At 41.1% G+C, this 27,353-nt stretch overlaps 1 protein-coding gene across 4 annotated transcripts in view; it reads right to left on the bottom strand.

Moving 5' to 3' along the window:
- Positions 1-3,524: 3,524 nt before the first annotated feature.
- The window catches only part of artn (artemin), a 44,764-nt gene continuing 20,935 nt past the window's right edge, over positions 3,525-27,353 (bottom strand). For 2 of the 4 annotated variants that reach the window (XM_026322886.1, XM_026322885.1), the window contains 2 exons: positions 22,306-22,477; positions 3,525-7,879 (listed from right to left, as the gene is read on the bottom strand). In XM_026322886.1, coding sequence (XP_026178671.1) covers positions 7,470-7,879; positions 22,306-22,465 — 570 coding nt within the window. In that variant the 5' untranslated portion in view covers positions 22,466-22,477 and the 3' untranslated portion in view covers positions 3,525-7,469. The remainder of the gene's footprint in view (positions 7,880-22,305; positions 22,478-27,353) is intronic. The other 2 variants (XR_003296559.1, XR_004463059.1) reach the window with 2 other exon arrangements.

Consider the following 27,353-nt stretch of genomic DNA (forward strand, 5'->3'; position numbering starts at 1 on the left):
TTTATTAACAGCGTTGTCGGATAAACATCTGCTGTAGTGGAATTTTCTTCCAAACGCTGCATGATCCATCATTTTAAATTCAAAAGTTGTTAAAGAATGATCTGACAAAACAGGATTTGGGGGAAAAACTATTAGATGTTCAATTTTGATGCCATAGGTCAGAACAAGATCAAGGGTGTGATTGAAACAGTGGGTGGGTTTATTAACATTTTGAATGAAACCAATTGAATCTAATATAGAATTAAATGCAATGCTGAGGCTGTTATTTTCAACATCTACATGAATGTTAAAATCTCCCACTATAATGACTTTATCTGATCTAAGCACTAAATCAGACAGGAAGTCAGGGAATTCAGTTAAAAACTCTGAGTAAGGGACAGGTGGATGGTACACAATGACAAGTAGAACTGGTTTTTGTGTTTTCCAGTTTCGATGCGAGAGACTAAGAGTGAGGCTCTCAAATGAGTTATAACTGTTCTGAGGATGAAAGTTTAATAATAAGTTTGAGTGGAAGATTGCAGCTATTCCTCCACCTCAACCTGTGTGGTTTGAGGGGGGCGGCGGCTCTAAGGAAACTGCAGAGAGGCGTTTTAGACTGAGTCTCTGCATCCCGGTCCCCACCCTGGATTGTCAGGCTTTAGGTCGGCTAATAAACTCGGCCAAATTTCTAGAGATGAGAGCTGCACCATTCAAAGTGGGATGGATGCCGTCTAGACCGGGTTTTCCCCAGAAAGTGGCCCAAATGTCTATGAAGCCCACATCATTTGCTGGACACCACCTAGACAATCAGCGACGGAACAACGCCATGCAGGTAAACATGTCATCGGTGGTCAGATTGGGGAGGGGTCCAGGGAAAACTACAGAGTCCGACATTAATTTAGCAAAGTTACACCCCGACTCAACATTAATTTTAGTGACCTCCGATTGGCGTAATCGGGTGTCATTGCTGTCGACAATGACAATTTTTCCATATTTACGATTAGCCTTAGCCAGCAGCTTCAGATTTGACTCGATGTCGCCCGCTCTGGCCCCAGGAATACATTTGACAATGGTCGCTGGTGTCTCTATTTTCACGTTTCTGACTATGGAATCGCCAATTATCAGAGTCGGTTTCTCAGCGGGTGTGTCGCTGAGCAGGGAAAATCTTTTAGAAACTTGAACAGGCAGGTGATGAGCCGTGGGCTTCTGCTTAGCAGTACGTTTCCTTCGGACCGTCACCCAGGCTAATTCTCCGGCCTGCTCCGGAGCTGCCCTTGGACTGCTAACAAACCCTGAGCTCGTTGGCTCCACACCAGCTAACGGGGCTAGGCTAGCTGGCTTTTGTTCGAAGGTGCGGAGCCGCGCTTCCAAATCAGTGATCCTCGCCTCCAAGGCTAACAGAACCTTACACTTATTACAGGTATCATTATCACTAAAGGAGGAGGCAGAGGAATAACTAAACATGTGGCACACCGAGCAGGAAAGAGAGAGAGGGAGAGGCCATGTTAGCTAAGCTAACTAGCTAGCTAAGCTAACCGGTAGGCTAACGAGCGCTAAGTCAGGAAATAGCAATAAATACCGGTCAAAATAGAAAGGTACTTGACTAGTACCGGAATGTAGCAGTAAATGAACTGTTTAGAGTTTAGCTAGTTGGTTTTTAGGTGTGTTAAACTATAGCTAGTCTGTTGCTAGTCTGTAGACGAACTATACAACACACACAACACGACACGCTTGCAAGACAAAAGTGATTCGCTTACCCGGAGAGCAACACCAACAGGGGGAGCCCTGTTTAGGTTGCTTCTCCCCAATAGATCTCTCTGAATTTACATCAGTAGTTGCTTCATCTAAATTATCAACATGTCTCTTAAAATCCATTCCGACTAGACTGCTTAAAGACACCCTGCCATTAATTAACTCATCTTTATTAGACTTAGTAAATTTATCTCTAGTATCAGGCTACATACCACAGGCCTTTAAGACTGCAGTAATCAAACCCTTACTCAAAAAGTCTAGTCTTGATCCAGGAGTCTAATCTAACTCACACATAAAACAAATCTCTAGAACTGCCTTCTTTCACCTGTGACAAATGCCAAAAGTACTAAATACCAAAATTGACAAAATTAGGAACATCCTGTCTCAAAATGATGCAGAAAAGCTAGTCCATGCATTTGTCACCTCAAGGCTAGATTACTGTAACTCATTACTATCTGGATGTCCCAGTATCCCCATAAAAAGCCTCCAGTTAATCCAGAATGCCGCAGCCAGAGTCCTGACAGAAACTAGCAAAAGAGATCATATTTCTGCTATATTAGCTATATTAACCAGCTCCCAGTCTAGGTTCAGGAGGCAGACACTCTCTGTGCTTTTAAGGCTAGACTTTAAACCTACCCTTTTGACAAAGCATATAGTTAGGGCTGGCTTCAGGTTACCTTGACCCATCCCTTAGTTATGCTGCTATAGGCCTAGATTGCCCGAGGACCATCGGTGCACTGAGCTCCCCTACACTAACCATCCCCTCCCTTCCCCTCTCTTCCTCTCCTCCCCCCTCACATGTATATTCCACCATTGAATGTCACTAACTTGGCGCTCTCTCTCTCCCCTAGTTTGTGCTCTCTACCTCTCTCTCTCTGTACCTTCTGCAGGTGTCCCTGGTCCTGGAGCTGTATATTGCTGATGCAGAGTTACTGGCCCCACCAACCTGCAGTGTCTATTTGTTGTTTATTGTTGCTGTTCTTTTCTCTCTCCTCTTATCCACTCACCCCAACCGGTCGAGGCAGGTGGAGTTTTTCCTCTCCACTGTCACCAAGTGCTTTCTCATATGGGATTTATTGGTTTTTTTGTTTTTGTAAAGTGTCTTGAGATGATTTGTATTGTGATTTGGCGCTATACAAATAAAATTGAATTGAATTAATATTTAAATTTGTTTCATGATCAGAAACATGAAAGTGTGACAAACATGCAAAAAAAATAAGAAATCAGGAAAGGGGTCAACACTTTTTCACACCACTGTATGTATGTGAGAGAGAATATATGTGTGTGTGAGAGAGAATACTTGTGTGTGAGAGGGCCAGAATGAAATATGTCTTGTACGGTCTCTCATATGAAACAGTCTTGTTTATATTTCCTTGTAGGTGCACTTCCTCAAAGAAGAGTTGCTTTATCATTTTGTCACTATGTTCAGAGAATTTGGTTGAAACTGAACTTGAAATGCAGCCTGCTTATTTTTTCTAAAGCTGGAGAGATAGGACGAACTCCTTGAGAGCCTTGTTATTGAGTGTATGTGGAGTTTTTACAAAAAATAAGACTCAAAAAAGCCGCACAAAAGACTTATTTATATGGACCTTATTTAACTTTTATTGATTTTAATGTACAAAAATAGTGGACATTAGGAATTTTAGAGTACATTAACATAACTTAATACAGTACCATATACTGAACATTTCTTATACATGGTTATTCAGAATTTCTAGATCACAGCTGCAAATGGTTAAGTGATGAACTAATATGACATGGTGACAATACTGGATTGTGATGCAGTAATTGAGTGATTCAGAAAGAAGTCTGTGGGTGCTGATAGTAGGGATGACAGGTGTTCACTTACAGTCTATAGCTTCTCACTTTACTTCTCACTTCTCACACCCTTCTCACTCACTTTAAGTGAGGACTTGCTCATTAAAGAAATCATAAACATGTTTTGATTATTTTGTGTTCTCATTCACCATTTAGTTGAAAGTATAAGCTGTATTGTAATTGTAAATCAGATTAATAAAGTTAGCATGAACAACTTTCATATTCAACATAAAAACTTTTCATTGTTAATCCTTTTATCATTTTAATTTCTATCATGGATACTTTTATAGTTATAGAGTGTGTTGTCTTTTAATAGTAAATACATTTTAATTAAATATTGGTTTCTATGCAGCTGAACGTCCCTGGGTGTCAGAAGTATATTTTGATATGAGATATCTTAACATAATTTCAACTTCCTAAAACATATATACTATATACCCCATGAGATGATTTGCAATATATAACACGCATTGCATACATAAAAAAGAAAATACATACACCAGTGTTTGTTGTATTTCAATATATTGTTTTGCTTTAGGCACTTTGGTCTTTGGTTTGAATAATCTATTCAATATAAATACAAAATACATGTGCAGATGCTCGTCAGACTATGTAATTAAGGAGGAATATGCAGAAACACAGCAGTAATTGTGCATGCTTTAAAAACCCTTTCTTAAATCTACTTGCCTCATATTTTCTCCTGTCATTTCTTACTTCTTACACAGATTGTCTGTGTTTAACCAGTCTTAGCACAAATCACGGAAAGGTTGTTGTATTTTGTTGGCTAGCCAATTAGCCAATAATGTACATTGTCGAAATTGTTGAAAATTGCTTTGGTGGGTTTCTGTTTTGTTTCTAACCAGTGCAGCCTCTATTTCCTGTCATACAGACATGAGTTGGTGTAATTGAAAGCAAATGTGAGATTATGTGCAAGCTTGAGTGCATGCATTTTTTAGATGATCCTCAAATAACAAAAAATTGGCATTTTTCACTGAGATGAACAGTGTGAGGCAGAACTTACTGTAATAATAAAAACTTTGGAGGTGCTTTCTCTCAATGTTATCTGTGAAAACACACTTTTCAAAGACAGGCCAACAAGACCAACAGAACAGGTCAATGCATCATCTGGATATTTTTACACTAGCTTTCAATGCAGTTGAAAACAACAACCTGAACCTGTGTACTGCATTAGAGCACTTTCATATACAAAACAAATATTCCACTATATATTTGATAGTGTATTCTATTTTATTGGTCAGATGTGGAAAGACTGGACACTAATTGCTTTTTGTGTTGAGCTTAATGTGATCTATTTATTATTCTGAAATTCTCATAAATGTGCAGCATAGAGGGGGTGAGTGAGTTCAGTATCCCTGCCCTGTGATACTCAGCAAACCATTTCCAGGCACATTGTTTATTATTACAGAAATTGTAAAATTGTTAAGCACACATTTTTGAATATGTTGCAGTGTAATAATGTGACGTATTCTGTAATAGTTATTACATTAGAATTTGTAGTTACAATTTCTCTATGAAAACCAATAACATATGTTATAATAAACAAAATAATTACACTTCACTGGTTTCATGAACACATGTTTGGTGTTTCAGCTGTGTGCAACAGCAAGAAGATACAGACAGTGGTAATATTCAAGTAGTGTAGTGCAGAGGCCTGACACGCAACATAACTGCTGGTAGGTGGGAAGCCAGTGAGGGATTATTCTTGTGACTTATTATTACAACACACATAACTAACACTTTTTCTATTTTGAATGTATAGCATATTGTTTTACTTACAACAATTAGCCGTTAGCTGCATTTCACATTCACATGGTGATAAATGTTATAATCTGAAAGGCTCCTTTACATTTGACCATTTTCCACACTTGTTTTGTTAATAACTACATGTTGGAAGGCTTTGTGTGATGTCATGTAATTCCATCCATCCATCCATCCCAGCTCTCTTTGGGCAAAAGGCAGGTTCCATGACAAAATTTGTGATGGCATCTTACAGACTGTCAAGAGAGATATAAACAATATTTGCTGACACAAGTACTCTAGAGCTACAGTGGCATTTACAATTGATATGCAGTAGGTTGGTTCAAGGAAAGTATGTTATGCTTGGATTAGCCAATGAGTGAGGTTGTATTTGCATTTCAAATCAGCATATCAGAAGACTGACTACAGTTACTCTGATAATGACTTTTTCTAAACCAGTGTGTCACTAAGCTGCCCTAGTAGCAAAGGTACAATTGTATCACATGGTGAAGTTAAATGTTGGTCTTATAAAGACCATTGTATTTACAAAACAAAACAACACAAAAAACTGTATATGTTCTTATTAGCATGTCTTCACATCATGGTATTTGGTCTTTAAATGGTTAACTAGAGTTTCTAGTTGATTCAGCGCATGGTGTTTAGATCTTTTAATAGTATAACAACTGAATCATTAAACTCCCAAAATCCCATTAGGCTCTGCCACGGACTTTTACTGTCTTAACTGGCTTTTGGCAAATATTGTATATTATAGGTTATATAGCAACCAAACAAGAAAAATAGAGTATCCATATAAAATAAATATTTAAGCAATACTGTGGTGTGGATGTAAGTTAGTAATGTGTGAAGTAGAGTTGAATATGCTCATTAGGTAGAATTGTTTTAGATTTTTGTATCTAAACCTTTGGCTTTAGCTAGTTAATTAGGCTAACAATTCAAAATGGTAACGTTAAAATGCCTTTCCTATGTGCAGACATTGGATTACATTTCTAACCATATATAAAACCAACTTCAACTTTAATTATATTGTAATATCAATTTAATTTGGTATAACTGCACCATATTCAAGTTGTCACCGTATTTCAGGATGAGCTGTGATGGGTTGTCCTTGGCAGTTCAGATAAAATGACTTGACGTCCCTCTACTGCATGCAGTGTGTCACTCTTTTACCTTACATTTTCACTATAGAATGGGAATAAATAGGTAAATATGAAATTTGTGAGCACAAAGCAACTCATACACATGCAAATTTATTTGTTTCACAGTCAATATTTTGGTCCCGTGAAAGTAGCTGAAATTGATTATGATTGTGCTTCAGCTCTCCATGTTCACTGTGAAGAACAATAAAGCCAATGATTCTTGGCATGAGCTGCCTGTCATTGGGTTTTGGATTTTGTGGTTAGGGTTGTAGAATCTTTGATATGACTTAAAATTAATGACATAATTAAAATGCTTACATTCTATTCATTATTTTGCACAAATGAATCATTTGTAAACATGAACATAAATAAAAAATTGCCATTCATATCTGTTGCAGTATGTATAGTATATTAATATATTTCAACCACAAATGTCTGCATGCAATTAGACCTTTCAAATTGTAGATTGAATGAAAAGATCGCAGTCCAAAATAACATAGAAGCTATCTATTAACTATCACAAATTCTGGTGGGAACCCCAAGCTGCTTTGAAATGCACAGAACAGCTCAGAGTTTCTGTTGCCAAAGAGTTGAAGATCTCCAGCATGACTGCCATAAGATTGCTGCATCACCTAAAAACCTACAATATGGCAACGTAAAGGACACAAAATATAGTCCAGTAAGGACTGGAACAGTGCAGATAGTTTCCTCACCCATGCTTATTGCTGATGGCATTTAAACAAACTTTCCACTACTTCAGTTGGAGTCTGCCATCCAGATAGCCTCCTTGTGTGCACAGACTATCCAAAGGCATCTGAATCTCCATTAACAGCCAAGCTATTAGTGAATGAGAGACCCTGGCCACTGCATTGTGGAACCCATCCCACGCCTCAGACGACATGAATCTGGGTTAAGTCACCCACAACAGATACCAAGCCTCAGAGCGTTCTGCTATTTTTCTTTTCATTGTCATTATCTACTGTGGATAGGAAGTCCTTCTTTCAGTCAGCCCACACAGCTACAATTGGCTGCAGAGAGCCACTTAATTGTTTGCCAGGTAGTCTGGGTGTCCATAAAGGACACAGTCTCATAGCGAGTAGGACGACAGCAGGGGTGACTGCTCAGCTTCTTGCCGGACATACTCCCATTGTCCATCAGAACTTTAAGGGCCAGATCATAGTTCTTCCAGGAGCTCTGGCACGTGCCCACACAGTACTTAAAGAGGACTATCTCATCCGAGTCATAGCCAAGGCCAAGTTCCCGAACCCGTATCTCCTTCTTCTCCAAGTGGCAGTTGCGGCTGCTCTTGGTCTTGTGGCGGTTCTTCCTTGATGTTCTAGGTGACTTTGGGTCATCAGGGGAACGCAACCATCTGCCCTGCTGGATTTCTTCTCTATGCATCAGTGACCACATTTCTAAAAGAAAAAGGAACCACACAGAGAACCTCTGGTTGTCAGCAAGTTGTTTGCGAATGTTCAAACCTTAAAGCCCAGTCAAAAAGACAATGAGTCAGGCAATTCTAAAACTTTTGTTCAAAGTTTTCAGATGAATGTAACTACATAAAAAAGTGTATTGTGTTTTTATTGTAGGTAAGTATGTTTATTGTCATTATGTTGTAAGGTGATGGACTTCCACTGAAACAAGTTTTCAAGTGTACAGCAATAGGCTGTTATGGAGTGAAAGGCAAGATGATTTAAAAGGGCATGCAGCAAAGGCAGGGCAGTCCAAAAATGTGTTGTGATAATGCTATTTGTAGATTTGTTTGTTGCACCTTATAGTGCCGCATGGCGTAACTAATCAGACATGGTTCCCTAGAAAGTTATAGTCTTCTAAGACATAAATATACTTAATTTAATGGGATGTTTGAGGGTACTTTTATAAGTTACCTAAGTCTCCATAAAGCAATATCTTTTTGACTATTTTGGGGAAGCAGAACAGGATAATAAAACATATGATCAGTTTATAATGTTGATATGCCAATTGTGTTGGCATTTCATATTTGCCCATTATGCATTTTTAAACATTCCCCAGCCACACAAATATTAATTTAAGTCAGTTTTGTTTCAAATATGTATGTAAATCTAATATTCACTTAATCTGTCTACTGTTTGCTTTGGAAGAGATAATGTACACTGGGTTTATCAGCGCTTTTTGACTGAAGCTGAAGCATTTATTGTTTATTTTACTCAGCTATAGTTACAATCTAACCATGTAACTGCACTGCAGCCTGTAAGACAAGGGCAGGGTGTTTAAGCTACAGTATATCAGTGTTATAATAATAATAATATCAAATACAAAAAGTATCTTACTTCATCACATAATTGAAATAGGAAGTGCACCATAATTGACTTATTCGTGGTAACATGCAGAGGGATATTGTATAACTTCTCTTCTGAGTCATTAAAGAACTCAACTCAACTCGTCACATGAATAGTGCATGTACACAGATTTAGTTAAGTTAACTGTAGCTATTAATCTTACTTGTCTAACTGCATTCTGGTCCAATTGCATTATTAGGGTTAAGGTTAGGGTTGCAGTCTTCTTCATGCCCTACAACCCTAATAACCTTTTAAAAAGTAAAATGAAACAAGCGAGTAACACAGGAGATAGCAGTTTTAACAGCCTGCAGTTTGCAGTGCTGATGGACTTAGAGAATACAATTACAAGAAAAATTAGAGTACCACCTATCCAATCGAATCTAACCTAATCTAATCTAATCTAATTCATTTTCACACTCCTGTTATTGATTGTATTGTATTTCCCTTTCAGAAACATGATGTCATTTGTAGCAATGGGATCAAGCACATTCTTTCTCTTATCTTAGTGTTTTCTCAGCAAAAAAAAGTTTTGTAAGAGGAAAATCTTTTGGAAGACTTGTAATTGTATTATAAGATACCATGTAAATACATAGATATAGTGCTGGACTTTACAGACTAAAAAGAGGAAAGATTTGTCACAGTTTAATTTATGTGCTGGATTAGAATGGAATTTTATGAAATAGCAGTGGAGAGCATGTATGATGGAAATTGGAAATGCAGACATGGGTGTTAAAACTGGGAGTGAAATTTCTCAGGTTATCAGCTAAATAATGCCAAATGTGCTGTTGTTACCAGCACAAGAGCTGAGCTGCTGGTTGAAATCCAGCCTGCGTTGAAGTTCCTTTCTCAGTTGCCAGGAACACTTCAAACAAGATTTACCCACTCTGCTGGGCAGACCTGGCTCAGATCTTTGAATGATGTTTATTTCCTGACCTGGAGATGGGTTTGTCCTGCACTTTCTCTAAATGCTTCCATGCAGTACTTTCCTGAGGGAATGGTTATTACCACTTCAGAATGCACATTTACAGCAGCATAGGTGCATGTCAGTTCATGCCTTGATGTTTATGAAAAGAAAAGAAAACTTGTAATCATGAAGGGAGAAAAAAATGAAAAATGCACAGAAATATTCCCCAGGCAAAGAACACAGGACCTTCTCAGTTAAATCCTACTCAGGTACATATTCAGCCATGTTAAAACATGCCACATGGGTTTGCATTATTTCATGTAATTATACAACTATTGCATGTTACCATTCACTTGTGCAATGTTCAAGCAATTATATCTAAATGTCCTGATAATTCTTATTGTTTTTAGTGAGACTGTAGTCAAGACAAAATCTTACTGTTATGTTTTAGTGTTCGGTTATATTTCCCCTCACAAAACCAGTGGAAGTACATCTTAGGGTGTGCCAGACATCATCACAAAAATAAAGTCAGTAACACTGGGGATGACACATTGTGTGGTATCTACACTACAGTAGCTGCAGTAATCCCTGTCGTGCCTCTGTTATAAATGCTTAGGTAGACGACGTCTGTTATAAATGCTTAGGTAGAAGACGTCTCAATTGGTAGTGGAGTAAAACAAATGCAGTTCTCATAACAACGGGGAATATGGTAAAAATTATTTAAAAAGTAACATTTATACAATATAATTAACAGATTATAGACTGTTCCTCTGAGGAGTAAAATACTTTGCTTACAAAGCCTAGCCTGTTCTTTGCAAAGCATTTTTTCAATTAATAGAGCTTCCCCCAGATCTGGAGCAAGAAAAACTTCACATCTACTTCATGTTTACTGCACAAGTGGTTAACACCAAAAGAGGCTGTTGTTTGTGACATGTGATCATGTATATTGAAATTCTTTTCCACCAATGTTGTTTTGTTTTGGAGACACAGCAGATAGATCTAATTTACATTCATTTCTTGTCTTGCTCTTTTCTTTATAAAATGTTCACCAGTGACTGAAGTAAAGCAGACAGATCCTTTAAGTACACACCTTTCAATTTGCTCAATAATAGAGTTACTTCAAATATTGTTTTGTATTGTTTTTAATAAGTTTGTTAGACTAAATATTATTAGATAAGTATAATTTATTAAAATAAAGAGTGAGCCTGGTTTGGCTTCATACCAAACAGACTGGTAGAATAAACAATCCACAGCCATTCATCCAATTTCTCTGCTAGCTGTAATGAACAGGATGCCTCACAGTAACCTACACGTTGGATTAATTATTTTTACCCGCTTGTACACAGGGGCCCTTGCTCAACTGACCAGGGTCAAACTCAGTGTTGAAAACTACCAGGCAAATTTCCAGAGGCTATATTAGTCATACAGGAGTGACATGCTGCTTTTTTATGAGCTCCACTTGAGATTTATGATTTTAAGAAACTGTCTGAGTAATGTTACAGGGTGTTTTTCTGTTCTCACTGGGCATGTCTTACAAAGTTTCTTAACACAGAAAATATTTACTATTTACTAACACTAAAATTCAGCATTTTCTTACTATTTTTACAATATAGTATATAGTGTATTTACTATATTTTAATCATCTTTCAAAGCAGTGACAGACAAGGTTTCTATGATCTCTATATGATCCTTAACCAAACTGTTTTGTGCCTAAACCTAACCAAACTGAAACTGGTGTCAGAGTAGAAAACACTAATATACTCATATAAATAGTGATTTAAAGGCATTGACAAACTGTCTCATCATTTACTTTAAAGGAATTGTTGCAACTAAATTAAAGTACAGTTGTATAAAACAGTGTGTTCTTGACTCTCAGATCAATTGGTCACGGGCATTCTCAAAGCATTGAAAGCAGTAACCATTACACATTCACTGTGGTTACATGCTTAAAACTGACTTGAAGTTTGACAATATGTAAGAAGATGCCTCTAGTGTAGACAGCTGGATTGACTAAAACAGTAACATAATTGTTGAAAGTTTGATTTGATTTGCTTTCTGTATGGATGAATCTAGATTTGTAGATTTACTCTAATGATATACTCTTATCTGTTGATGCGCACACTAACAAGTTATTGATATTGTTGGAGCCTAAGCCTAATGGGAGTAATGCAGGACAACCACTGTATGACAGTTTTAAAGACATCACTGAGTGCACTGTGCCACAGTCACAGTGCCACAGTCATACACAATTCTATAGTCAAAGTGAGTTTCTTTTAGCTTCGCCTGTTAGCCAAAGTAAAGCCTTTTCTTTCTCACAGCAACCTTGAAAAAGCTGGCTTGATTACTGTAATGCTCTCTATGTTGGTGTTAATGCTGCTGCTCGTCTTTTAACTAATACCTCCAAGCACAGTCATTTAATTCCCATCGTCACCGTTCATTGGCTTCCAGTACATTTTACAATTGGTGTTAAATTATTGTTTGTTTTTAAAGCACTTCATGGCCTAACCCCTCCTTATTTAATAGGTCTTTTAACTCGCCGTAATCATGAGAGAGCGCTCTGATCATCTGGTCAATTTCTTTTGGATGTTTCAAGGTCAAGATGTAGTTGGACCGGTGATCGTGCCTTTGCTGTCGCTGCTTCCAAGCTATGGAACTCTCTACCTGTTGACATTCTCTGTTACAGATATGACTGCTTTTAAATCTAAGCTTAAGATTATTTATTCACGTTAGCTTTTAGTTCCTTAGTGAGTTGACATATTTTATGCTCTATAGTTTTACTGTCTGTTTTATTCCACATATTCATATTCTCTATGTATATCTGTGAAGATTCTCAGTTGTCCAGGTGAAGTTATTTAGAAGCTGAGTCATGACAACTGGGTTTCAAGTTTATAGGGCAAAATGTGTCACTACTCATCTTCGTCAGTCTGTGGTTTCACTCCACCCCTAGCCTAAATAGGCTCGTTAGGTAAACAATAGAAGTGAGTACAGATGAGTGTTATTAATGTGTTATGGAAGGGTTTTTCCACCTAAACACAGGGCTCGCAAAATTTCAAAATCCCTCAACTTAAATATTTGTTTCTAAGTGAAAGTCCAAAAACCTGGCTTTCTTTTTGCCTCATAGTCTGATTTTTCAGAAGCTTTCAGCTTTGTGGTAGTCAGCTTTTCTTTGGCTGTCACTTCTTCACCCTGACCTGTCTTATTTGGCTCAGCAGAACTAAAATACTTGTGCAAATCCATGTGCCGCTTATTTTTACACACGCACACACATAACGGTCAGCGATTTTTGAAATTCTCTCCACCTCTATCACACGTTTAAGCTTGCGGGGGGAGTTTTCACTTGTCACTTGAGGATAGGCTAATAACTGACAGGACGATGTCAGAGGAATTGGTGCGCAACTATTCCGTCACTGACCAGTCAGTACTGCAGTTCGCGCGATCGCAAAGTGAAAGTAAAAGTAAAAACAAAAATCAAGACGAATTCAAACGTAATTTCAATACTTCACATATTGACAGTGGCTCCCCGATGCCCGAATATTATATAATTACCCAAGTATATTTAAGAAAGAATGCAGAAGCATTGAAATATATTTTTCCTCCCCACATGATAGCCCGACGGGCAGGGCTGAGAAAGATTTTGGTAGCCCGACTGAAGAAGGCAATTACCTGTACAGGTCTGCCCACTGATGGGTCATCTGATGGGTGGGAAATAACTACTCATCTTTGTAATATATATGCAGTCCAGAGTGACCTATCAGAGTTTGATTATCACAATAGATCAAGTTTAACCATAAATAAAGAAGACTGAAATGATGCTAATGTAACAGAGATGAAAATATAATGAATTTCACCCAAACTGATGTGCTGAATTTGGGAAATAGAGCCGCCTGCTGGTTGTTATATGTAACTGCATGTACAGAGGTCCTACAGGCATTCTGCACTACCTCCAGCAAAGCAAGTGATGTCTGGTTGGTGGTAAGTGCATGGTAGCATGGCTTAGACCGGTTTTCGACATAAAAATTATTAATATCCTGTTTATGACAGTGTTTATAGTATGTAACTGGTACATAAGCACTGCTAGAGTGTATTTCGTAAACCAGATTGAAAATATGTGTGGATAAAAACGTTACTGCTATGTTGTCTACACTTAGTAGCATATTAAGTTAGCGCTAGCTTGCAGGCTAGCTTGTCACCGCATAGTCATGATGCTAAATGTAACTGTGCTATTTTCGCCCTGTCTAGACCCAAGTCACAGTTACAACACACGTTTGAAGGAAACTGTGTGTTTGTCTTTTGTACCAGGTAGGCTCAATGTAAATGTGAAATGTGTTTTTATTTTATAAGCTGTTCTTTTCAGTATTACGGATTAATGTGTTGTTCAGTACATTGTTGTATGATGTTCTAAAATCTTCTGTTAATGTAAAAATACCACTATACGATCACGGGTAATTGAAAAAAAAACAAGTGATGTCTGGTTGGTGACCCAAGTCGCAGTTACAACACACGTTTGAAGGAAACTGTGTGTTTGTCTTTTGTACCAGTAAAGACAGATTGAGAGCAATCCCGTGTCGGTGCCATTCTTCCACGACATCACACCGGCAGCTTCACAACCGCAGGAATATTGATAATGGCGGCGGTGCACACCGGGACTGGATCATCCACTGCAGTGGTGCCGTGACTCCGTGGTCCTTGGTCTGCTTGATGCTGATCGGCCGTGGTTGCAGCGTGGTCTACAACTGGTCTACTCAAGTCTTCACTGCCTGTCATTATGTTTGTGACTGTTGGTCTCACTGGTTCAAAGGGATAAACTGCAATTTTGCCTGAGCCATCAATTACAGGGGTTTTTTTTGTTGTTGTTGTTTTATTACACTGCTGTCCTTCTTCTCAAGATGGCCGAGAGGTTCCAGCCAAGTGGTGAATCTTCTGTAGGTCACTTCACTTTTGGTAGGGGTCGAGGTGTGATGGGAGTTACCATTCAGTCCAATAGTGCTGTTGGGAGGGACTTGGGGGCTTCGCCGATGATACCTGCTTGTGATAGGGGTCTGGGATCAGTTCAAGGTCTAGCTGAATCACCTATGGGGCAGATGTCATTTGGTGGTGGGCCAAGTCATTCAACACCTAGTGGTGAAAGTGCTGCATTACACCAGTTAAGCGACATGGTCTTTCAATTAGGCTCGCAGATTGGGGAGTCTATTGCAACAAAACTGATATCATCGGGTATTGTGGGCAACGATAATCGTTGTGGTAGTCATTCTAACAACCAGGTCAGTGTTTCAAGTGCTAGTACCAATCCACTTATTGAAAGTTCACAGTTTAATGTCATTGTTAGGTCTGAAAGAGAGCCTGTTATTTTCAGGGGTGACAGTACTGACAAATACAGTGTTGAGTTGATGAGATGTTATCTTAAGAGTCGCAACTATGATGTTGCCACGCAAACTGATGAGGTAATGGGGAAGTTGATGGGGAAAGCCAGAGATGTGGTTAAGATTGGTTTGAGAAGTAATCCTGCACTTAGAACCACATGCACCCCAGACACTATATACAACATACTGATACAGTACTTCAGTATTACTTCCTCGTGCCTGCCACTACAAGACTTCTACTCAACACTGCCACACCAGCGAGAGAATGCGGTTGACTACTGGATTCGTCTCAATAAAGCAGCAGACATGGCTGAGGAGGTCCCTTCTACTCCTGTGTCTCAAAGTCAACAGCCAATAGGACAACAGCAGGATGGTGCTATTCTGACTGAGATGATGTCGATGCTCAGAGAACTTCTCAATAAAGTTCAGGTGAATGACAGGAGGCCTCCTGCACGCCATAGTCAAACTAGAGGACAAGCCAGAGCTGTTGTAAGGGATTGTTGTGTATGCGGTGATAGCGGCCACACCACTGAGTCCCACTGCCGTTCAAACCGCCTCTGCTTCACATGTTTCAGTCCTGGCCACACAAGGCCCTCCTGCCCAACCAAAACTACCCCCATGGACAATGTACAGGGAAACTAAGTGGCCTGTGCCTGGAGGGAGGCCGCACAGGTGGTGATGTAAACTCCCACAATGCTGATGGTGCTGAACTGTACCATAATACTAGAGCTTCTAGTGACACTGAGACAGTTGTTGTACAAAACACACAAACAGTGAGAAGCAGTGACAGCCTCTTTTATATGCTTGTCAAAGTTGAAAATATTGTGACTCTTGGTGCCATGCTTGACAGCGGCTCAATGGCCTGTTCTGTGAGTGAAGTAGCTCTGCAGACACTGATGGATTCTGGGATTAGTCTGTCCCATCGAGAACCAACTACTGTGGTTTTCATTGGATGTGGTGGTGTTCATGTAAAGCCTACTTCAGTTGTGATGCTTGAGATGGAAATCTATGGATGCAGGTTGTCTGTGCCTACCTTTGTTGTCGAAAACCAACAAGATGACCTGCTTATGGGCTCCAACGTCATCAGGCATTTACTGCACCGGTTTAAGGAAGATTCTTCCTACTGGGAAGCTGTGTCCACAACTCATGCGAGTGACCCAGAACTGGAGCAGTTCCTCTCCCTGCTTGCTGGCCTGGATCGTTGGTCAGGTGTGGATGTTCCATGTAAAGTTGGCACTGTGAGATGTAACAGAGCTGTCACTTTGGAAACCGGCACAGAGTATCTGGTGTGGGGACAGCTCCCTAGAAGCACCAAACTATCACCCGGCAGTACCGTCATGTCTGAGCCTACTTCTTCTCGCTCCGCGCCCAGGGGCATCTTGGTGGCCAGAGTAGTCACACCTCTATGGGGGGACAGGTGGGTCCCTTTAAAGATCCTAAACGCCACAAATAAGTCTATTGCCATACGTAAAAATGCAAAGCTGGTGGAGCTCTACACTTGCCTTGCTCTGGAGGATTTGGAGGAGCCGCAGATCAAGTGTGCGAACCAGGTCGCCTCTGCCTCGACTTCTGAAGATTCTGGTTTGGTGAACAGCAGTGACGTTCAGGAGAGGCTTCAGCAAGCTGACCTAGGGGACCTTGACCTGCAGTCCTGTGATGTATCGGAGAACTGGAGCACAAAGTTGGCTGACCTTGTAATAAATTTTAAGGACGTTTTCTCTCGACATCACCTGGACTGTGGAGAGGCAAAAGGGTTTGTGCACAGGATTCGGCTCACTGATGAGAGACCCTTCCGGTTACCCTATCGCCGTGTACCTCCTGCTGAGTACCTAAAGCTCCGCCAAGTTCTGACTGAGATGGAGGAAAAGGACATTATTCTCAAGTCCACCAGCGAGTTCGCATCTCCTCTCGTGCTTGTGTGGAAGAAAAATGGACACTTGCAAGTGTGCACTGACTTCCGATGGCTAAACAGACAGACCTTAAAGGATGCCCATCCCTTACCGCCCCAAGCTGACTGCTTAGCTGCCCTGGGTGGGAATGCATGCTTTAGTACTATGGATCTGACTTCTGGATTTTACAACATGCCACTGCACGAAGACGACCGCAAGTACTCAGCGTTCACTACACCCATGGGACTGTATGAGTATAACCGCCTTCCTCAGGGCTTATGCAACAGCCCGGCCAGCTTCATGAGAATGATGACGTCCATTTTCGGTGACCAGAACTTTCTCAGTCTGCTGGTTTACCTTGATGATCTGCTGGTGTTTGCTCCATCAGAGGAAGTGGCTCTAGAAAGGTTGGAGATGGTGTTCAGTCGCCTCCGCTTCCACAACCTGAAACTGGCCCCAAAGAAGTGCTGGCTGCTCAAGAGGTCTGTAAAGTTTCTGGGGCACATTATTGATGGATCAGGCGTGTCCACTGACCCAGCGAAAGTCGAGGCTGTCAGTAACATGAGCCCAGCCGACTTCATGGAACCGGATGGTGCTACTCCATCGCAGCCCCGGCTCAGGTCCTTTCTTGGGATGGTCAATTATTACCAACACTTCATCCCAGGCTATTCGTCCATGGCCAGACCGCTTTTTGACCTCCTAGCTGGTGGAAAGCAAAAAGGCAAGTCGAAGTTACACGCCAAACGTAAAGGGCAGCCCCACAAGCTGACTCCAGCTGACTGGACAGATGTACACCAGCGTGTGTTCGAGGACCTCAAGGCAGCATTGGTCAACTCAGTGGTTCTGGCTCACCTGGACTTCAACCGCCCCTTCATACTGTCTACCGATGCTTCGCTAGAGGGACTAGGTGCGGTTCTCTCGCAGGTTCAGGAAGGTGAGAGCGTGGCTCGACCAGTAGCAAGCAAATCCCTTACAAGGGCCCAGAAAAAGTACCCCGCCCATCGTCTCGAATTTCTGGCATTGAAGTGGTCTCTGTGTGACAAGTTCTGCCACTGGCTCTCAAAGGTCATGTCTTCACGGTATGGACAGATAACAACCCTCTCACGCACATCCTGACTAAGCCGCGTCTCGACGCCTGTGAGCAGAGATGGGTGGCCAAGCTGGCTTCATATGTGTTTGACATAAAGTACATTCCTGGCCCGAGGAACGTTGTTGCAGACACCCTCAGTCGCCGGCCCTTTGTCAAGTACAATGTTGGTATGCGGTTGTTGCAATGCCCCTACAACCAGCTTCTTGCGGAGGCCCATCCAGTTTCCTCTGATTCTGTCCAGGACGCTTTCCGGCTCTCTAACGCCAAATCCGGTAGCACAGAAGTGTTGTCCTACGTGCCAGATTGTGTGATGTGCCAGTCCTTCTGTAAAGATGATGTCTCTGCCATTCTTGAAACACACGGTGCGTGGGATTCAGTTGCCAGGTTACGCGCTGTCAATATGCTGGAACAATTTCCCCAGCTGATCCCTCCATCTGAGCCTGACCTACCTGTTTTCTCTGAAAGCGAGTTGCGCAAGAAGCAGCTGAGTGATCCTGTCCTTTCACGTGTGCTGTACTATGTGGAACGTGGTCGTCGCCCTTCCAGGAGAGAAAAGCCAAATGAGCCTGTCATGGCCTTAAGGTACCTTAAGCACTGGGAGAAGTTGACGACATCTAGTGGTATTCTCTACAGGCTATCCAAAGACCAAGCGACCCGTAAGAGACGCTACCAGTTTGTGGTTCCTGATTCTCTCAAGTCTGAAGTCTTGAAAGGCATTCACGATGGTGCTGGTCATCAGGGGCAGTCTAGGAGTTTGTCCATCGCCCGTCAGAGATTTTTCTGGCCCCACATAGACCGTGACGTCAGAGACTATGTCCGCCAGTGCCCAAGGTGTGTCATCGGCAAGTCTCCTGATCCAGACGGGAGAGCGCCATTGGAGAGCATCAGAACTTCTGCACCCTTGGAGATTGTGTGCATAGATTTCTGGACCACTGAGGATGCCAATAACAAGTCAGTTGACGTGCTGGTTGTGACTGACCATTTTACACGGCTCGCACAAGCCTTTCCCTGCCGTGATCAGTCAGCTAGACAGGTGGCTAAGCAGCTGTGGGACAAATTTTTCTGTGTATATGGATTCCCTGAGAGGATTCATTCAGACCAAGTTCCTTCCTTTGAGAGTAAGCTTATAAGTGAACTGCTGAAAGTTGCTGGAGTGAAGAAGTCTCACACAACTCCGTACCACCGAATGGGCAACGGTAGTGTTGAGCGCTTCAACAGGACACTAGGTAACATGATCCGCGTCCTGCCACCTGATACCAAACGCAACTGGCCTAAGCACCTTCAAATGCTGACTTTCATGTATAACTGTACGGTTCATGAGACCACGGGGTACGCCCCCTTTTACCTGATGTACGGTAGAGTTCCCTGCCTGCCGGTTGACATCCTGTTTAGAAACATTCTCAGGGATCCTGACGTCTGCAGTTATGACAACTTTGTGCTATTTTTGACCAAAGACCTCCAGGAAGCCATGGCCCTAGCTCAGAGTCATGCTGACAAAGAACAAAATCGCCAGGCTGGACTCTACGATCGTCATACCAAAGGCAGATCCATCACAGTGGGTCACCGTGTTTTGGTCTCGAACAAACGTGAAAGAGGGTAACGTAAAACAGCTGACAGATGGGAATCTACGGTGTACTCTGTTGTAGCTGTGAACCCTTCCATCCACACATACCGGATAAGGGACCCTTTAACTGGTCAGGACAGAGTCGCGCACCGCAACCTATTGATGCTTGTGAACTTTCTGCCGCTGGAAAGGGACGATCTGTCGGACTGCACACTTGTATCCTCATGTGCTTGACCTGATGTTACAGATTCTGATGTCCTGGACTCAGTTGTTTGTACTGCGGACCCAAGATCGAGGGCCCAAGAATGGATCAGCTGCCTGTCAGATGCACCAAATGATATTTCTGGAGTAGATGTAACTGTCAGAGAAGTTAGTGTTGTTGCTGAGGAAGCAAGTGAAGAATCACTTGTGTCGCAGAGTGAGGTAGGCTGTGAGCGGGACAGCACGCATGCTCAGATGCCACTCAGTCTGACATTACATATGCACCTGGCTTTCATTCTGATGCAAGCACTACCCATACAGTTAGAACACGTGTTGGGCGGGTAATCAAACCAGTGAATCGGTTACTACATGTTATGTCCAACAAAGCTGTTGTAAATGATGCTGGCCAACTGTTTGACAAAGTTTCTTATTCAGTTTTCCGAGTGTTCAAGTAAATGATGGCGTCTTTGGCCATGTTCTATATGTTCATTCTTTTTGATGCACCGGTGGTTTGATTTGCTACAAGTAATTGCATCACCATAGCACAGTATAGGGTTGTGGGACCATATATGTATATATATTTTTTTTGTGTGTGTGTTTTGGGACGTGGCCTATGTAGGATGTAGGCTGCATCCTACTTCCAGTTGTTGGTGAGGAAGAAGGCGCAACTTCCTCTCCACTTCATCCCTTTGGGGGGGGATACTTTTTTTTGTTGGACTGTTGTATGGCCTTGTCACGTGAATTCATGTTTCTTGCAACCTGTTATGGTGATCGTTTTTTTAAATTTTTTTTTACTTTCTTGTTTTGGCTGAAATTCAGCAGGGGTGGGTGTAACAGAGATGAAAATATAATGAATTTCACCCAAACTGATGTGCTGAATTTGGGAAATAGAGCCGCCTGCTGGTTGTTATATGTAACTGCATGTACAGGGGTCCTACAGGCAATCTGCACTACCTGCAGCAAAGCAAGTGATGTCTGGTTGGTGGTAAGTGCATGGTAGCATGGCTTAGACCGGTTTTCGATATAAAAATTATTAATATCTTGGTTATGACAGTGGTTATAGTATGTAACTGGTACATAAGCACTGCTAGAGTGTATTTCGTAAACCAGATTGAAAATATGTGTGGATAAAAACGTTACTGCTATGTTGTCTACACTTAGTAGCATATTAAGTTAGCGCTAGCTTGCAGGCTAGCTTGTCACCGCATAGTCATGATGCTAAATGTAATTGTGCTATTTTCGCCCTGTCTAGACCCAAGTCGCAGTTACAACACACGTTTGAAGGAAACTGTGTGTTTGTCTTTTGTACCAGGTAGGCTCAATGTAAATGTGAAATGTGTTTTTATTTTATAAGCTGTTCTTTTCAGTATTACGGATTAATGTGTTGTTCAGTACATTGTTGTATGATGTTCTAAAATCTTCTGTTAATGTAAAAATACCACTATACGATCACGGGTAATTGAAAAAAAAACAAGTGATGTCTGGTTGGTGACCCAAGTCGCAGTTACAACACACGTTTGAAGGAAACTGTGTTTGTCTTTTGTACCAGTAAAGACAGATTGAGAGCAATCCCGTGTCGGTGCCATTCTTCCACGACATCACACCGGCAGCTTCGCAACCGCAGGAATATTGATAACGGCGGCGGTGCACACCGGGACTGAATCATCACTAATACCTTGTTGTAGAAAATTCTCCAAGTTTACCAGCAGTGGGTTTCCTTTAGAAGTTAACGGACTATGTGCTTAGGGTTGGATGTTGTTTGGTTCATGTAGGCTGCTGGACGACTTGGCTCACGTGATTACATCAGTTCTGTAACAGAGGGTTTATATGGATCTGGATCGGTCCGGCGGGGAAAATAGCTTGATGTATGGTGCAGCAATTTGCGCTACTGTGATGTTACATGCTTGAATGACGTTGTGAGTATTCACTTGTTTGGTACTTGTAACTGTTACTAACTTTATATATGGATAAACATATCGTGTGTGAGCTAAGCTGATTGGTAGCTATATATATATTGGTAGTATATATGCTCACCATACGTTCGCCAAGTTACGTTTCGTTCATTCGCCGTTATGATGCGAAATGAACGTTAAGAAAGGAACAGAGATATTCAGTTATGAGCCAACGCTAATTTCTTGTTTGTATTGTAGTCTTAAACTATGTATAGGGGTGTGTGCCTGAGCTGTAACCAAGGAGAGGTGGCAGTGCCCATCAGTATGCTGCAACCTAACACAGACCTGTGTAGGTTGTTCTATTCATTTTGTGATGTTATTTCTTCTTTACAGAAAATCACAACTACAAATGTATCATCAGATGTAGATTTGTTATCACTGTTGTAGTTGATGGAAATAAAGATACTGAAGGCATCATCTGACACTTTATTCTGGGAGTTTGGCATTAAGTGGTGTTCTGTCCGACAATCTGACACAGATTGAAGGAATTGATAATATCAGAGCCAGTGACACAACAAAGCAGTTCACACATATCTTCACTACACTTGTTGATGAACACTTACCAAAGCCTTTAGGCCAGTATCTGTAGACACTGCTCTCCTGTTCCAGATTCTCTGCAGGAGACCAGGATGGCTGCCTGAAAACATGATGGTGGTCTGTCGGAGCCTTTTTATTGTCCTCAGAAAACACATTTTCTGCCAGTGTCAGCAATGATGCCATCATCCACAGTATCACCTGACAATGTCAAGGAACACATAGTTCAATTGGACAGCAGCCTCTCTGGTTGGTAAGGCAAGTTGGAACATTCACAATTTCATTTGCAGGTCCTTGTCAAATTATGAAGCAGACGTGATCGCAAGTATCATCATTAGACAGTTATCATTGTAGAGAGCCTGGCTGAGTGATACTTTTGCATCCTGTGCATGGTATACATTAGTACTGTTTAACAAGCCCTCAGTGACTTTTCTTTGGTACAAACAACATGGCAGTATTACACATTTGTTAGTAGCTGCAATCTTCCACTCAAACTTATTATTAAACTTTCATCCAATTATAACTCATTTGAGAGCCTCACTCTTAGTGTCTCACATCCAAACTGGAAAACACAAAAACCAGTTCTACTTGTCATTGTGTACCGTCCACCTGTTCCTTACTCAGAGTTTTTAACTGAATTTCCAAACGTCCTGTCTGATTTAGTGCTTAGTTCAGATAAAATCATTATAGTGGGAGATTTTAACATTCATGTAGATGTTGAAAATAATAGTCTCAGCACTGCATTTGATTCAATATTAGATTCAACTGGTTTCACTCAAAATGTTGATAAACACACCCACTGTTTCAATCACACCCTTGATCTTGTTCTGACCTATGGCATCGAAATTGAACATTTAATAGTTTTTCCCCCAAATCCTATTTTGTCAGATCATTCTTTAATAACTTTTGAATTTAAGATGATGGGTCATGCAGCATTTGGAAGAAAATTCCACTACAGCAGATGTTCATCTGACAATACTGTTAATAAATTTAAGAAAATGATTCCATCTTTATTTACATCTATGCCATGTGGAGAGTGTAGAGAGCACAGTGGAGGGCAGCTGCCTCAATCCCACTCCCCTACCAAATTGATTATATTGTTGACAGTGCTGTAGCCTCACTGCGTGAAACGATTGATACTGTGGCTCCTCTGAAAAAGAAGTTAGTGAATCAGAGGAGATTAGCCCCATGGTATAATTTACATATTCGTACCTTAAAGCAGGCATCACGAAGGCTGGAAAGGAAGTGGTGTTCCACAAATTTAGAGGAAATTTTTCTAGCCTGGAAAAACAGTTTATTATCATATAAAAAAGTTCTGTGTAAAACCAGAACTGCATACTATTCATTACTAATAGAGGAAAATAAGAATCATCCTTTCTTGGGTTAACAAAAAGGACATCCAGGTATGCTGTGGCCTGTTACTAAATGGTGAAGACGACTTAGTGGACAAAAACTCCACTGGGAAGTGCCAATCCATCCAGTAGATTACACAGTAGAGTTAGTTACACAGTTGAGTTATTTGTAGAATTTTAGAATTTGCACTTAATTTACTGATATATAGTGGTATCTACATTCTGGAAACTAAAAGCCTCCATGGGTAAGCTGACCCATTCTCTTTCATCAGCTTTTGATGTGGAAACTGTGTCTTGCTTCACAATCTCCTCCTCCAAGACACCTCCTTGTGGGATACCAGCAACCAGAACCTGTACCTCTTTATTTAATTGACATGTGACACCTTCTACCACGCAGGGACTACTAATATTTTAACATCACTTATAATGATGAGTTTCCCTGCAGTGTCTGACAGAAACATAAAGCCCAGATCATATATCACATAAGGCATTTGCATTGCATTGCAGTAATTCCCTCTCAGGCACATTCCTGACTGGCCCAGGCCAATGTAGCAGTGAAACATATAGTACATGCTTATTACCTGCCAGCAAATCCCAATGACCTACTTTTACTTTTTTTACTCTTTCTTTAATTAATAAGATTCATATGCTTTGAGTGAGTAGCTTGTCGCTTCATCTTATGACACAAGACATGACTCTGTGTGTGTCAACATAGAATTCAAGTGGGCACAGTACTGAGCTCAAGGTTGTACCGGGCCTAAGGCAGGAAAATAGGTTCACATTCCAAGACTTATACCCTCTGACAATTTATGGCTGTAAAACTCTTAGTGACCTACTAAGGTAAACAACAGGGGATGTTGTTCTCAGTTGTCCAGAGGACTCCCATCTTAGAAAAACATTCTTAAAACTTACAACACAATAGGTTACTCTCTTGATTCACACATGACCAGTGAAATTTAACCCTCAAGGGTCAACGAACGCACCGGTGCGTTTTGTGGCATTTTCTCCTGATAATGCCAAATGAAACTTAAATTACTCCATCAGTTTTGCTCGTACAGATGAGAGCAATATATCAATCGAATCTGTAAAGGGACTAGTTTGATTTGTATACACTCATAATAACAACAAATTTTGTAAAATAAAGCAGACAGGGTGCACTCTCTGTTTGTCATCTCTCTTCACAGACATGTAAATAAAACAACCTGAATATCTCTAGAATTGCCTCATAAAAATAAGAAATATATGGCTTGAAATGTCTCCTTTTAAATGAAACAATTCAAGTCGAAAACAAATCATCACTTTTTATTTAATCCGTATGAACGTAAGGATCGGTACGTTTTCTCGTCTCACCTCATTATAACTAATGTGATCCTGCCTCATACTGAGTGCACTGTTCTATGGAATATGAATGTGATATCATATCTGAGGTGAACCAGGTAATTATGTACACGCCCCTGAGAAATGACATAAAACGTCAAGCTTCATCATAGAATTTACTTACTTTTTCTGTGCGTTTGGATGATGGCACGCTACACAGGTGAAGAAGTGCTTCGTATGTTCCAGACAGTGGCGAAGAGTTTACTTTGTCCTCAGGGGGAAATGCGACTCAGATGATGAATGTTTGCATTTGCATTGCATTGCAGTAATTCCCTCTCAGCCACATTCCTGACTGAAAGGCTGATTATGTGGGTCTTGGTCTTCTCAGGTAAATCACATGATTATTCATGATCAGACACACCTTGCTCAATATGTCTTTTCTAAATAAAAACTAGAAAATTTAAATCAGTGTATTGTTTTCTGTGAATGTGTGAACAAGATGACTTTCCCATTTTGAAGCAAATACTTTACGCTACAAGATGCATTTCTCAAATGTCTTCTGAACCAATGTTCTGTATGTGTTTTATGATCTTATTTCAGTGACTTAAAAATTTTAGTTTTTCACTAACCATGCATAAACACTTCTCAAAAACACAATCATGTATAAACTTGCTGCTCACATAATATTGTAGCCCAGTTTGTGCTGATTACAGTCGTATCAGACTTTAGCCACTATTATGTTTAAAAGCAACTGAAAAAAGCGGATATAGCCACCATACCAGATTGGTTGCAGCCTGGGTGCTGTTGATCTACAGGGAAATGTAGCAAGGCTTAAAGTTTAGGAGCAGGGTTCAAGCTTTTTTATCATGGTGTGGATGGAAAGAGGAATGGAGGTGGAGTTATCCTGAAGGAGGATTTTGCTAGGAATGTTCTGGAGGTGAAGAGAGTGTCAGATAGGGTGATGAGTCTGAAGCTGGAAGTTGAAGGTGTGATGTTGAATGTTGTCAGTGGTTATGCCCCACAGGTAGGATGTGAGTTAGAAGACAAGGAGAAATTCTGGAGGGAGATGGATGAAGTGATTCAGGGTATCCCTAGTGGTGAGAGAATGGTGATTGGGACAGACTTCAACGGACATGTTGGTTAGGGAAACAGAGGTGATGAGGAAGTGATGGGTAAGTTTGTTATGCAGGACAGGAATGCAGAACGACAGATGGGGCTAGACTTCACAAAAAGGATGGAAATGGCTGTAGTGAACACATTTTTCCAGAAAAGGGAGGAGGTGACATATAAGAGTGGAGGCAGGAGCACACAAGTTGATTACATCTTGTGCAGATGTTTTAACCTGAAAGAGATCAGTGATTGGTAAAGTAGTGGTTGGGGAGATTGTAGCCAGACAGCATAGGATGGTGGTGAGGAAGATGAAGAGGACAAGGATAGAGCAGAGGACCAAGTGGTGGAAGTTGAAAAAGGAAGTGTGTTGTGTGGCTTTCAGGGATGAGCTGAAACAGGCTCTGGGAGGTCAGGAGGTTCTTCCAGATGACTGGACAGCTACAGCTGAAGTGATCAGGAAGACAGGTAGGAGGGTACTTTGTGTGTCATCTGGAAAAAGGAAAGCAGATAAGGAGACTTGGTGGTGTAATGAGGAAGTTCAGGAGTGTGTTAAGAGGAAAAGGTTAGCTAAGAAGAAGTTTTGACACTGAGACGACAGAAGAGAACAGACAGGAGTACAGGGAGATGCAGCATAAAGCTTGGTGAGGCAGAGAGACAGAGATGGGAAGGATGTGCAGCAGGTTAGGGTGATTAAGGACAGGGATGGAAATGTGTTGACCGGTGCCCCACGTGTGATGGAAAGATGGAAGGAATACTTTGAAGAGTTGATGAATGAGGAAAATGTTAGCGAGCACAGAGTAGAAGAGGTGACTATTGTGGAGCAGGAAGTAGCAAAGATCAGTAAGGATGAAGTGAGGAAGGCATTGAAGAGGATGAAGAGTGGAAAGGCAGTTGGTCCTGACGACATACCTGTGGGGGTATGGAACAGTTTAGGAGAGGTGGCAGTAGAGTTTTTGACTGGGCTACTTAACAAGATCTTGGAGAGTAGGATGTCTGAGAAATGGAGAAGTGTACTGGTGCCCATTTTTAAGAACAAGGGAGACGTGGAAACCACAGGGGAATAAAGCTGATGAGTCACAATGAAGTTATGGGAAAGAGTAGTGGAGGCTAGGCTGAGGTCAGAAGTGAGCATCACATAGCAGCAGTATGGTTTCATGCCAAGAAAGAGTACCACAGATGCAATATTTGCTTTGAGAATGCTGATCGAGAAGTACTGAGAAGGCCAGAAGGAACTGAATTGTGTCTCTGTAGGAGTTGTTGTTTTGTATGAGGAAGTCTGGAGTGGCAGTGAAGTATGT

Source organism: Mastacembelus armatus, chromosome 4 (assembly GCF_900324485.2).
Source record: "Mastacembelus armatus chromosome 4, fMasArm1.2, whole genome shotgun sequence".
Classification (NCBI taxonomy): Eukaryota; Metazoa; Chordata; class Actinopteri; order Synbranchiformes; family Mastacembelidae; genus Mastacembelus; species Mastacembelus armatus.